Genomic DNA, 14,242 nt, shown 5'->3' with positions numbered 1-14,242 from the left:
GATGAATTTGGGGGGAACATAAACATTCAGACCATAGCACCTCCCATTTTACAGGTACAAATTCCAGACAGTCAGAGGGACTAAAGGAAGGCCACAGGTTTCCTACCAGTTGCCATTTAAGCTTTTGACTTTGTTGATGAAGCCTCCATAGGCAAACCGGGGACCTCGGTTTTCATTTGAGTCTTTATGTTAACTAGCCGTGTGGCAGGGACACTGCCTCCCTTTTTAAAGAAATCGTTAGTCATAAAACAGTGGCTTGTGAGTGGAATACAGAAAACTGGAATCTTCTTTCTTCTATTGTTTTTTTTTTTAAAAAAACTTGAATTTTAATGCTTTTCAAAAGGCATCCGCTTTGCCGTCAGCGGTGGTCTCCAGCCTTCCCCGTTGCTCCGAACGGCACTGCCCCACAGACGTGTAATGGCAGTCACAGATCTGAGGCACATGTGGAATTTAAAGTGTTCTAGCATCCAGATTAAAACGTTAAAAAGAAACCAGTGAAATTAACTTGAATAATTTATTGAACACAACAGAACCCAAATATTTTCATTTCAACATGTAATTTATAAAGAACTTATTAGTGAACTCTTTTACATTTTTTTCTCCTTCTATGCCTTTGAAAACCTTTGTGTTTTCTCCTTAGAGCACCTCACGATTTGAACTAGCCACACGCTAAGTATCCAGTCGCCACCCGTGTCCAGTGGTCACAGGGGTGGACAGGGCCGTTCTAGGTCCTCCTCACTTCACGTGTTGACTGTCCTTCCTTCCTTCTGAAAGCATCTGAGTCTGAAACCCCTGGATAAGAGGTTCATTGGCAGTTCTTTCTGCCATGACATCCTGTGATTCTGTTGTAAGGGGGGATTTCTGAGATAAATGAGTCCAGAACCAGAGGAGTTGTTTCACCAAATTAGAACTCAGTTGGAGCCACAGCGTTTGAACTCGGACCAGAAAGCAACTCTCAAACTGGCAGGGTCAGATTTTGGGGCCCCGAGCTGAGTGGGCTTGGAACGAGACCCTCCTTTGTTTCAGACCCAGGCGTGATGGCCTGTCCCCGTGGCTGGCAGCCCCAGTGTGCTTAGCAGCACTGAGACCAAGGCCCCTACAAGCCACCTCTCTGTAGCAGCAGCACGCACAGAGGCCGCTGCCTCCACCTTCATTCACAGCAACCAGCTTCCCTCCTGGGTGCCTTCCCTGCATCTCTTCTGGTTCCAAACATCATGTCAGACTTTCTCAGCCATTTGCTGCAGTCGGCCTGGCAGGGATGGGTTACGTGGGAGCTTCTGGAGCCAACAGAGGCCTTCTCACCGCCCTTCCAACCGATGGCTTCCATGAAGGTGACACAGTGTGTTTTTTAGACCACTGCACAAAACCATTATTTCCTGTTACTTCTATGCAGCTGCTCCAGAATTGGCTGGAAAGAGAACGCCACTTAAGCTGCCTGAGCAGGAGAAGGCTGTGAGTCAGAAGACATCTTGCCAAAGGCAGCTGGAGATGCTTCACTGGGAGTCTATCTCCTCTTCGTAGTGACGCCCTATTTCCAGGCTCATCCGTTCAAGTGAGAAACAGTATGCTTTTCCTCCCTGTGCGAATCTCTACCAAGAACACTGTGTAATTTAATGAACGGCAATTTTTTTTTCCTTCTGAACAGCAGAGTGACTTCTATTTGTAAAGATGATCACTATGAAAAAGTCAAAGGTTTCTGTTCAGACCCGGTAGTTGGAAGCTATCAGGACGATTAGGGGATTAAACTCCTTCCCCATTAAGACAGAACAGCCTGTAAGAACGCTTGTGAGCTGGATTCAAACATTGTTACACATAACGAGGTGACTGCAAGGCCGTGCTTCTCAAGCGCTCATCTCAGTAGGAGTCACCTGGGGATCTTGCTGAAACGCACGCAGTCTTGGATTCAGTAGGTCTGGGACGGGGCCTGAGACTGGGCATTTTTTAACCAGCTCCCAGGTGAGACCCAGGTGTCAAGGCTGTAAGGACTTGGTCTGGACCTTGGATGTATGGTCACAGTTCACGGGCAAAGAACTCGACTCTGTGGCTGTTAAGGCTCTGCTGGGAGAATTGAGCTGACTTGGGAACGCTTTCGTGTTCGTGAGCTGAAGTGCTGAGATTTAGTAAAACAGCAGGAAATGTGAGAGTTTAGAGAAGGGAGAAAGGGAGCTATACAAGCACCTTCCTGTTTCCTGATTCCTTATGAGGAGTCCACTGTTTTGTTTGCTGGTGGTGGTGACCGGGAAGATACTCGGTGGGACAAAGTTCTGTCCCAGCTGGACAAGATGGAGATCTTTGAGAGCTAATGAATTTTTTTCTGACTCCTAAAGTTGTTATAGGTGAGAGCATATAGATTAAAAGAACCAATAAGACTGTGTGTGTGTGTTTGTGTGTTCTCTATGAGAAACGTTTTTCTCCCCATGCAGAGGAGACTGTCTTGTGTTTGGAAGGAGTTCCACGCTGTGCTTCAGGACCACAGGTTCAGCTGGGGGCAGGGCAGAGGGACTGGAGAAGGGGAGAAAGGCCGGAGGACAGGATGGGGCCGTCATTCCTGGGCAGTTCGTAGCATGTCATGTTCATTTTGGTCAAAGACTGATCTGAGAGATGGCTTCTCAACATGTCGAGGAAGATTGCAGTTGCAAAGTGCTGGTTTGTCTCTGTTCTTTTAATGCTTTCCTGAAGTGCCATTTTGTCTCAGTAAAATGCTCCCTAAAAATACTCAAATATTTTTAGTTGGAGAGTACGAATCAGATTGAGCTGCACATTTCCCTGGTGAGCAAAAGGGATGAGTTTGTGTTCATTAACTCGAGGCCATCTGGTGCAGACACGCAGCAGTCTGTGAATCAAACGTGCCTCCAACTCCAGGGATCAGAACCCGCGCCAGACCCAGTGTTCTGGAGAGTCAACAACCAGGAGGAGAAAGGGGGCTCGACTATCTTTTTCTTTTATTTTAAAAATCAGTTCCGGCTCGCAGTATATCAGCACCACCGTCGCCTTCTCTTCATTGCCCAGCCGAGCTGCCTTTGGGGGACGCTTCCGCAGTCCAAGTGCTTCCAGGCACCACCTCCCCTGGGGCGGGGGAGGCCAGCAAGAGCCCCGGCACCCCTCCCTCTCCACTCGGGGCCAGAACCTCGGCCAGCGCCTGCGCTCGCGCTCGCACGCCTCACGGTGCGACAAAGGATGCCGAACCAGAGCGATGCTCAGAGTAGTCGGGGGAACGGGCCTTTGCAAAGAGCGCGTTTCTGGACAGGAGAGCGCGTGCTTCTTGCAGCCTTGCTAATAAAAAGCCACTCAGCAGCGGCCGGCTTTCCATTTAAGCGTGCTCACCAGAATATCAATGAAGGAAATAAACTGCTCTGCCGATTTGTTCCTGATTGCCACCAGACCCCTGAATGGAGTGTTTGGAGAACACTTTTCTCGCACCTGCATTTCCCGTATTGGAAAGTGGGGTCCGTGTGTTAAAACTAGCGGTCAGCGTCTCCTGCAGAACAGCCTGGCCGACCTCCCTGGGTCCAGATGCACTTTTCTGGGCCGTGTCTGTTCCCTAATGCTTTCCTAAGTATCCTCTTTCTAGCTCTGCTGTTCTCTTTAAGTAAGGACCCCTGTATGTTTGACTGAAGAAGATCAATAGAAGGGCTGCCCATCCGGAAGATAAGACCAGTGACTATTCCTCCCTCAGTGTCTGCATCCGCCGCTGCCCACCCTTCTAGTTCTAAGATGCCAAGCAGGTGACAGAGTTCCATCTGGAAGATTCTTTTGACTCCCACGCAGGACAGTGATAAACAGAAATAAATAGGCAGCTATTTTCCCATGTCTCGTAACGTGTCTTAGGAAACTGCATTTCAAAAATTACAAAGAAAAATGATGAGACAAAGGACTTTAAAGATGGCTGTAGGGGGAGGGTATAGCTCAGTGGCAGAGTGCTTGCTTAGCATGCAGGAGGTCCTGGGTTCCAGCCCAGTACCTCCATTCAAAAAATAAATAAATAAACCTAATTACCGCCCACCTCCCAAAAAATGATGGATGCTAACAACTTTATTATTAATGGAAAGCAAGAAACCTATGTGTAAGAAAATTTGCCTAAGTGCTGTGAAGAAAGCTAAAACATTCTTCTTCTTTTTTCAATGGGTTAACCTTTAGCAGTATTATTCAGCGCACTGCATTGCACTGTTTCTTACTACAGCCTTACCAGCTCCAGGGACTATCATTGTTTTTAATTGTTTGCTGATATGATAAGCATAAAACGGCACTTTGTTTTGTTTTGCGTATCTTTGGTTAGCACAAGAGTTTAAATTCACTGGGTTTTTTTTTTTTTTTAAGCCCTGAATAAAGATTTTCTTGTACTTGGGAAAGCTCATCTTCTAAAATGCAAAGAAGCTAGTGTAAGGTCTTATTTGGAAATTGAATTATAGTGTGTTTGCTTTGGACTTGATCTCTAAGTTGGTAGAATCCACATTGTTTGCAAGATCCAACTGTAGACACAAATTTGAGAAGACACAGTGAGAATGACTCAGTGAGAGAATCAGATGGAGAAAGAAAATTTTGTTTTAATTTTTTTATTACATAACTAATGTATGTTTATTGTGGGAAACACAGATAAGCAAAAAGAAGAGAATAAAAATTACCTTTAATAATCATATTTTTAAACACTGGGTGTATATGTTCTGTTCCTTTCTCGTTGGAGTAAATACCTTAAACAATAGAGTCAGTATACATTCCTTTTTGTTATGTGTTTCCACTGATCAGTATATCGTGAATATCTTTTCATGCCATGACATGTTATTTTTCTATATCATTTTTTTGCTACATAGTTTCCCCTGAATGGATATACCACGATTTATTTAACCAACCCAATATTCTTGGACATTTGTGTTGTTTCTGACAACTGGGAATTGTAAACACTGTTGTGGTGAGCGTACCTGCAGCAAAGTCTTTTGTGCATCTGTGGTTATTTCCCTGGGATGAGTTCCCAGAAGGGGAATGCCTGCATATATGGGCATGTGGACTTTGATAGCTTTTGACACGTGTGTGTCAACAGCACCATGTCCTTTCTGTACTATGGCACTGTCACAGAAAAAAGTATTCATGGCATTTGTTGAAGGTGGTAAGGATGACTTTATTCAAGGGGGCCATGGTGAAGTACACCTTGCAGTGTACTTGAGGTCTTGCAGTGGGGAAGAAAGATGGGACCCAAATCTGAGCACAGCACAGGCAAATGGGAATTTATAGCCAGGGAGCAGGGTGGGAGTCAGTGGACAGGAAGTTACTGAGAAACATGAGGGGTAAGGGAGGTTCTGGCTAAACCAACCTAAGAGGACTCTTGCTGAAAGCAGAACAGGGTGATCAGTCATTACCTGGGGGATGGTGGGGATGAGGAACCTGATCAGATATCAAAGGTGATGACATATTGAGGTTGGGAGGTTCTGTTAGGCTGACTTAGCAGGATTCTTGCTAAACTGGGATGATGCACAGATGGACACAGAAGTCCCAAAGTCAGACCTAGTTGAAAAAGAGTTCAGGGGAGTCTGAGAACAGTTTGGTCAATGAGAGACTCTGTGTCAGCATTTAGCACGCTCTGGGGTAACTTCTTGTTTATTGTCCTCCCCGTAAATCTTTATTTGTATTCGGGCAGGGCTGTGTATCCCTTGTTCATCAAGCTACAGCACCGAGTCGCCCTCCCAGCCCCCAGCCCCACCCCTGCCTACTCCGCATCGTTCCTGGCACGGAGCTGATGGCAACTGGCATGGAAGTGCTGAGTATTGGTGCATGTTTGAAAAGAGGTAATGGCCAAGGCTGGATGGAGAGGGAGGGGTGAGGAAGTCATCGTCGGAGACTCCTGGGTTCTGGTAGGAGCTTTATCAGATAAATGTGGGATTTGCCAAACTCGCCGTCAGTTCTCTGATGCTCAATTTTCTAACACAAGCAAATGAGGCCATTTAAAAAAGATGATCTGTCCGAGGACATTTCCAGACCTGCACATTTATGAGTCTTTGTAAGTCATGTGTAAGGGATGGAAAAAGCTGGCTTGGGTGGGGTGAGAAAAATACCACAGTGAAGCCGGAGAAGTTTGCCGAACAGGTAGATCCCTTCAGGACATGAGTGACAGCAGAAAGGCCTGCACTGCAGCAGGACAGTCACTCTTTGGGCTACTAGTGTGACTCCTAGCAAGAGGCAGCATCTGAAAGTTGACTGGCTAAATACCAGCTTCAGACTCCTGGCGTGAACCTTCAGAAGGCAGATGAGTGGCGGTTCTGGGTGAGGACTTCCAGAAGCAGGTGATGGTCAGAGGTCTAGCCAGGTGGATGGCCTCCATCAGGGAGACCCAGTAGTCAAGGGACTTGGACTCAAAGTGGAACCGTGGTTTCCTAGAGGTTTGGAGATGACAAGGCCTGGCCTTTCTCCATAGGAACTAGGGTCTTGGCAACAGAAAAAATGGTGAGCCATGCTAGAATGGGGTTTTGAAGAAATGGCTCGTTCACAGTGGTCAGACTGCTGAACTGTCAACATGAAGCTCCTTAATTTATCTGGGGAGCTGGGATTCAGTGTTCCCAGCTGTGAAGGTTCGGTGTCTAGAGTCAGGAAGTCTGGACACTCACTACTGTTAACGCTGTAGTTGGCAGCCTTCTCTCTTGGCTCTTATCTAGATAGAGTCTAGAGCATTCTGAACAACCTTTAAAACTGATCCCTGTTGGAATTTTTTAAAATTTGTCTTCATCATTCTATTAGAAAGTAAAACAGACACAGAAAGCAATACTAAGCAAATCCATAGCTTTGTGCATTTTGTAAGGCAGACACTTTTATTCCCAAAGGGTTTTGCCAGCCACCCTAAAAGCCTCTCCATTGTCCGTCAAAATCACAGCCCCCTACCTTCTCAATTTTTATGATAATCGCTCTCTTGCATTTCCTGGTAGATGTCACCTCAGGGTGCTCTCCTCACTGCTAGTTTTTGTAGTGTATATATATATATAATTGATGGATAGTTGATGTACTGAAAATTTCAGGTGTACAGTACAGTGATTCACAATTTTAAAGGTTATACTCCATTTATAGTTATTGTAAGATATTGGCTAGATTCCCCCTGTTGTACAATATATCCTTGTAGCTTATTTTACACGTAATAGTTTGTACCTTTTAATCTCCTACCCCCATGTTGTCCCCCTCCCCACTATTTGTTTTCTGTATCTGTGAGTCTATTTCTTTTTTGTTATATTTGCTAGTTAGTTGTATTTTTTTAGATTCCACATGTAAGTGATATCACATAGTATTTGTCTTTCTCTGTCTTATTTCACTTAGCATAATACCCTCCACGTCCATCCATGTTGTTGCAAATGGCAAGATTTCATTCTTTTTTGTGGCTGAGTAGTATTCCATTGTATATGCCACATCTTCTTAATCCATCCATCTGCTGATGGACACTTAGGTTGCTTCCATATCTTGGAAAATAGTAAATAGTGCTGCTATGAACACTGGGGATGCATGTATGTTTTTGAATGAGTAAATTTGTTTTTTTCAGATATATACCTAGGAGAGGAATTGCCGGATCATACGGTAGTTTTAGTTACAGTTTTTTGAGAAACCATACTATTTTCCATAATCCTCACTGCTATTTTTTTATGTCATGCCCGTTAAAAAAAAAATTTGTCTTTGAAGTCTTTTTTAAAAGCTGCAGCATCTCCTCCGTCCCTTTCTTTTCCTTACACTTTTTCTGCGGAAGGACCGAAGCATTTTTAATCTGTAGAATCTCACAACCTTCTAGGGTTGTGGTGCAGTTCAGCACGTCCCTCTGGCTTTATATTTCCTACACCTTGGCAGCTGCCTCCAGAGGCTCGACCAGACTCGGGTTCAAATCTCTTTGGCAGGTAATGGTGTTTTTCATCAGGAGGCACATAACATGTGGTTTTTACTTTTTCATGTTAACACCCTGTGATGCTCAGTGTCTAGACCCACCACTTCACTGCGGGCTGCAAACACTGATGTAATTCTCACTCTATAATTTTGTGTTTATTTATTAGCTGGGATAATTTTTTTAAGGAGAATCTTCCATTTATCTACCACTTGGTTACCCAGTGGTACAGTTCTTACAGGAAAGACAGAATAAATATTCAGTGTGTTTATATATCCAGTTTTTGAGATGATAAATTGGCTTCCTGTCATCCTTAAAATGTGACCAATTAGTTCTTTTAAAATAGTATTACGAACTCATGGATTAAACAAAACAAAACAAAGCAAAACTATATGGGCGGTAATAGCTCAGTGGTAGAGCGTGTGCTTAGTGTTAGCATGCGTGAGGTCCTGGGTTCAATCCCCAGCATCCCCATTAAAAAAAAAAAAACTCATGGATTTTCACATACTTGATGAATTTAAATCCATTGTCAGTTGGAGCTTCTTCACCTGGCTCCTGGCTCCCTTTGACGTGACCTCGGGAGGTTTCCGATCATCCTTCCTGTCTGGAATATGAAGATTCCCTAGGCTCATGTTGTGTATTTCCTGCCCCAGACGTAGAATCAGCCTTTTCTCCAAGAAGCCTGGTTTCTCTTAATGGGAAAAGGTATTTCAAGACCACAATCTGGGTACTTTGGATGCTTCTTCCTACTGGGTTGGTCTTTGATTCTAGGTTTTTCAGTGCACATAGCATGCACATGTGTAATATGTGTGTGTGGGAGGGGAGGGCAGATGTGTGTGATCAAATATTTTGTGAGTTCAAGCTATTCAGGTTCAAAACCAGAGAGCTTTTACTTCACTACTTTTCTACTGCATTTGTATCTCCTTTATTCCAAACCAAGAGTCCTGGTTCTTAAAAATGCAGAATTAGAATTAGAACATCCCATAATTATTATGAAAGTCTCAGAATAACAGTAACAACAATACCTCCACCATCAATTACGGTTACTGAAAACAGCTAAAATGTTAAATCTCTATAATCTCTTCCCGGCCCCCAAATTTTCTGGTTGTATTTGTGTTATCAGATCATATAGCCAGTATATACTGTCATCTGTCCCTTTTAGCCCTGATTCAGCTCTAGTTCTGTAGGCAGCTAAATATTTAACCCTGACTATTTTTATGCTGATGACAATCCAGTCATTTTGCTTATCTAAGCTTATTCTCTAGTAGATTCCTTAGTAAGCATTCATCACACAGAAAAAATATTCTCTGAATTCTTGCATATTGATAATAATTTGTGCTCTTTATACATGAAGTCAGTTCTGCTGGATATAAAACCTTTCACTCACCTTTTTTTCTTTAAATAACATAAATATAGGTATCAAAAATATAAGAAAACAGTACAGTTTCTTCTAGAATAAAGTATGGCTATCAAAAAAGCATGTGATAATCCCTTATAAGTTATGTATAATAAAGATTTTTTTTCTTATCTTTAAAGTTCAGTAATTTTACTAGATTATGTCTTGATAGTTCTGGGTTGAGAGTTTCAAGTGTGTGGTGTGGTCTTTCAATATGTTGTTTCAAATCTTGTTTTAAAATTCAAGGAAATTATCCTGAGCCATACTTTTTAATATTTTTCTATTCCCTTGCCTTGGTTTTCTTTTTTTTTAAATTGACATATAGTCAGTTACAGTGTGTCAATTTCTGGTGTACAACATAACGTCCCAGTCATACATATATATACACATATATTCATGCCTGGGTTTTCTTTTTCAGCGACTGACTCCTATTTGCCACTGGCTGGATCTTCTTTTCCTAGCTTCAATATTTGTCCCTTTCTTCAGATCCTTGTTTTAAAAAATCTATTTCTTCATTTCTTTTTGATTTTTAAAAACTTTTATCCTTTTAGCCTTTCCTTTAAGGCATCACTTGTTCTATGTATTAGTTTTGTGTTCCTTCTAGATTCGTTTTCATTTCTAAAATAATTTTTGAAGTCATTTTAGATCTTACATCATTTTCTTATAGCCTTTAGCTGATTTTGAAATAATGCACTACAATTCTGATAGTTTTCTGAGCCCATCTTTCTGGCATGCCTTCATTATCTATAAAGATGGTCTTCTGTCCTTTTTTTTTTTTTTTTTTTGGTAATAGCTTTATATGAAATTTTACCTGCATGCATACCACTACAGGGAGGCTCTTCTCCAACTTCCCCCACCAAAACTCTCCAATAAGAGAGTGATCTTAAATGAGGGCACTTTTGCAAAGTGTGAATTCTTATGTGAATTTACTTTTACTGAGTTTTTAGGAGGAGGGTTGGTTTATTTAGTTTTCCTAACTTCACGGCGTTCCCTCTTCTGTTGTTTCCCATAGTGTTAAATAATATGGCAACTTTCTTTTTGAGATTTCCTGCTTCTGCTCCCCTCCTCTACTTTTATCTGGACGACATCTTTCCAGGATCTCTGTAATTCCTCCCTGCTCAATCTTAGGGGCTCACCAGATGATTTCATTGGAGCTCCTAGGGAGCAGGCAGCTCCAGCCTCTTCACTTCTGACATTCAAACTAGGTCCTTCCAGGCTCCGACTACTAGAGTGAGCAGAACTGCTCCATTTTAGCAGCTATTCTCAGTCATCTGTGCTTTCCATCAGGCTCCTGTTGGATAGTTTGGTGTCTTGTTCTCAGGTCCCTCTGATGCCCCGTTTCTTCCCTCTGTTTCCTCTAGCACAGATGCCAGTGACACACACATCTTGTGCCTGTTGGTGGTTTTCTCCACTGGGTTGTCTTTTGAGGGTTCATGGGGGTACCTTTTCACTTAGGTTTGTCGTAAGCATTGTCTGTGCATTTTTGATTTTGCGTTTTGTTTTTCTGTATGTTCTTTCCGTGAGGCACTGGGAAGATATCACTGCCACCGCCCTCCTCCTGGAATCCCCCAGCAGGGTTTTAAGCTAATGGAAGGCAGGGCTCATGTTGAATCTCCAGCAGCACTCCACACGTTGTCCTGTATGTAACATGAACTTTATAAATGCTTGTGGGATGAAATGGAACTGTCTACCTCTGGATTAAAATCCCAGCCCACAAACAGTGCTTTCGGTGACTCATCCTATTTCCAAAGAGACATGATGTCCATTGGGATGCCAGGGACAGAGGGTCTGGTCCTGGTGCTGGAGGAGCTCACCCTCTAGTGGGAGGGCAGTGTCTCTCCGTTGCCCATTACATGGAGATAATGAGTTGCAAATGTTGAATTGGCTTTTAGAGTTCACAGCCTGCCACTTGGAACCACGACCAGGTTGGAAAGCAGTTGGGCCAGCTTATGACTCCCAGTGCCTTTGTCTAAGAAGGAACTTTATATAGCCATAACTTAGCCACTTGTTTGCTGCAATCCCTCATTAAAGCTTTTTTCAACCCAATAAACAGCCTCACCCTGGCTAATAGAGTTGGGCGACTCTTCAGTGGCCTCTGCCTTCGTCCTCTTTGGCTCCGTGGTCCAGGGTTAAGTTCCTGTGCCTTCAGTGGGGCCACCCACTGAAATGTTTAATGCGGAGGAGAGTATTATGTTTCTTGGAGACATAACATTCTTGGAGACAAGATACATTTAATGCAAACTTTTCGAGATAACAGGCCTTTTGAAATGCAGTGTGTTGGGGGAAGACGTAGCCCAGGTCAGTGGCTGCCTTAGCTAGCGTGGCTCCTTGGCCAAAAGGCTCTGGGGTCTGTATCTAAAGTTCATTAAACTTTTGTCTGGGAGACTTTACTTGGGACTTGTGGTTCTATGTCTTCTTACAGCTTTTCAGGCTGTCACCACAGTTTGGTGGTTGTGGCTGTGGGCACAGCTGTAGGTAACTTCCCCTTTGAATGCCCCACTACTACGAGACCATTATGTGGGGGGTCCCTAAGCCTATTTTTGCATTTTATTAGGATTCCTGAAGACTGGAAACTCTGGACGCAAGTAAAACTACCGCTAGGAGACACATTTGTGACATTTGAAGACTCGTGTTTTTCTCTGTCTTCTCAGGCACCCACTTGTCTTCCTCAAAAGTTAATGTGAGAAAGATTTTTATTTGGCACTTAGCTTAAATGTACACAGGACGCCATCTCCTTACAGTAACTCTTAAGAACATCCCTTTGTGAAGTAAATACGACTTTAATTATGTGAAAAATGTCTCTCTAATTTAGGTCTTAAAATTTCAACTTTTTTTACATCACACCGTCATCTTTCAAGGCAAAGCTGTGTTTTATTCATTTATTTTTCTTTCTACTGCCTCCCCTTGATTTCCTGGAAAGGGAAGTAATTCCTACCACATGAGGGCGATGGTTTCCCTTTCCCCCATCTCCTCTTTCTTTGTTTCACTATGTTGGAATCTTTCGTTTGTGAGGAAACAGAGGAAAAATCTTGGCCTTGGAGTGAGAGAGCCTAGCACTCCCATCCAGCTTTATCCTAACTTGTGACACTTTGACAAGATAGTTAACCTCTCTGAGCCTTAGTTTATTCACCTATAAAATGGGTATTTTAAAAAAAAATCCCTGCATCACTTTGTCACTGCAGGATTAATTGTAATAATCTGTATAAAGCACTTGGTACCTGGCATATGTTGACACCTGCAAAGTAATCATCCTTATTGGGGACTCTCTTGCCACTGAGAATGTGACCTCCTGCCCATGAGAAATACTGTGTGGTATTTGTTCTCACTCCCCCTTCCCCCTGTGGGTGGGCTTCATCCGTTTTCCCTCCTGTGCTGTTGAGGACGTGTTTCTCCACACAGATAGAGCTACAGCCACTGAAACGAATCAGAACTGGCCGTTCATACTGATATGTAAGCAATGAAACCCCAGCCAGACACGTGGGTGTGGATTCTTTAAGCATGTGGGTGGGGAGGGGTCACTGTGATGTCTGTCTCTCGGCTCTGTTCCCGTTTCCGTGTCTGAGGTTTTCATGCCTCTTAATAGACATAACGCCTGGCCAAGCAACCCCCTTAGACTCCTGGGTCCGCAGAGAAGCCCATCTCACCCCTCCCGCACCGCTGGGTCCCAAGGGGAGGGTGGCCTCAGATGCAGTCTCTTTTGCAAAACGTTGCTTGAGAGATGGCAAATCAAGCTCAAGCCTGGCATCCTGGCCTTTGTAAGCACAGTTCCCTCCACAACCTATGTGGTCTCTGATACACCCCTCACTGCTGGCCGCCAGCTCTTTTGTTCCTCTGTCCTTGCCACTGCCCCCTCCCCCCAACCCCAGTACACTCAGCTTCACTGCTGCTTAAATGTCATTTTTGAAACAACAGAAGGACATGCTGTTTTTTTGCGGCATCTCAGAAAAAAAAATTTTTTTTGATCCATTTGGTGTTAAAAGCACTCATGAGAAATGTATTCAGGGACCCTCGCCAGCCTCTTTCACTGGCGTGGTTCACATTTGGTGGTTGGTAATGTAACAGGCACAACATCTTTCCCCTAGAATCGTCCGTCCTCCCATCCTCTGTGTGCTTCTTCCTGAGAGGTGTTTATCTTTCAGCTAATTCTCGATTTGAAGCACCGCAGTTCCTGGTTTATTTCTGAGCTGGGATCCATCCTCCTCCGGGTTTTTAAGCAGGTTCTTGGAACACAGCCAAGTCTGGCTTGCTTCTCTGGGCTGTAATGGAGGAAGAGGATCGGGACACTTTGTCCCACCTTGACCCATAGGGCCAACGAGCGGGAGAGGACTCTGTCGCGCTCCTGTGTCAGGACCTGTCTTCCAGGAGGGAACAGTGCATCTCAGCAAAAAAACTAGCAACTTGAATTCCCTTTGTTGCTTGTCTGTCTGTCCTTTGGGCCCCACTGTGCCCCACCTGTGATTAGGTATATTCACCCCTGGTCATTCCCCTCAGATGGAAAGTTCTTTAGGGCTGGGTCCACATCTGATTCATCTTCTGGCCCTTTGGTGCCTAGAACTGTGCCTTGTACGTGGTCCATGGCTGCTTACAGCAAGAACCCACACAGCCACCCGCTCAGCTGCAAGCGTGTGTGAGGAGGAAGCAAGGAACAGGGCTCACTCGCCCCAGGCTTCTTCCTGGTGATGCTCTGCTGAAGAAATGGTGCACACTGGCGCATAGCATCATTTTAAAACCCAGAGACCCTTTGCTCATTACTGAAGGTCCAGATGAGCAATTAAGAGAGGAATTGGAGTTTTAATGAGTTGGTGTTCTGGCCAAAACACCTGATTGCGATGTCGTGACCAGAGTATCCCCACCTGTTTGAGGTATTCAGTCGCCAGGACTGTGGCGCTCTGGACTTCGTGGCTGTGACCCCGGACACCCAAAGTGGGAGTGTGGTTGCCTTTCGGGACCGTCAAAGCAAGCTCCCCAAGTCTTGACTGCCCCAGAGCAGCCTTAGTGCAAGAGTA

The 14,242-nt window shown here is 44.1% G+C and overlaps 1 protein-coding gene across 4 annotated transcripts in view; it reads left to right on the top strand.

Moving 5' to 3' along the window:
* Positions 1 to 14,242, top strand: part of MSRA (methionine sulfoxide reductase A) — a 286,803-nt gene that overhangs the window by 225,170 nt on the left and 47,391 nt on the right. For 3 of the 4 annotated variants that reach the window (XM_032471090.1, XM_032471091.1, XM_032471092.1), the window contains one exon: positions 5,630 to 5,777. The exons of the other annotated variant lie outside the window; for it this stretch is intronic. In XM_032471090.1, coding sequence (XP_032326981.1) covers positions 5,630 to 5,777 — 148 coding nt within the window. The remainder of the gene's footprint in view (positions 1 to 5,629; positions 5,778 to 14,242) is intronic. 4 annotated transcript variants of the gene reach the window in all.

This window comes from Camelus ferus, chromosome 31 (assembly GCF_009834535.1).
Source record: "Camelus ferus isolate YT-003-E chromosome 31, BCGSAC_Cfer_1.0, whole genome shotgun sequence".
Lineage (NCBI taxonomy): Eukaryota > Metazoa > Chordata > Mammalia > Artiodactyla > Camelidae > Camelus > Camelus ferus.
This window is presented reverse-complemented; position numbering and strand designations above follow the sequence as displayed.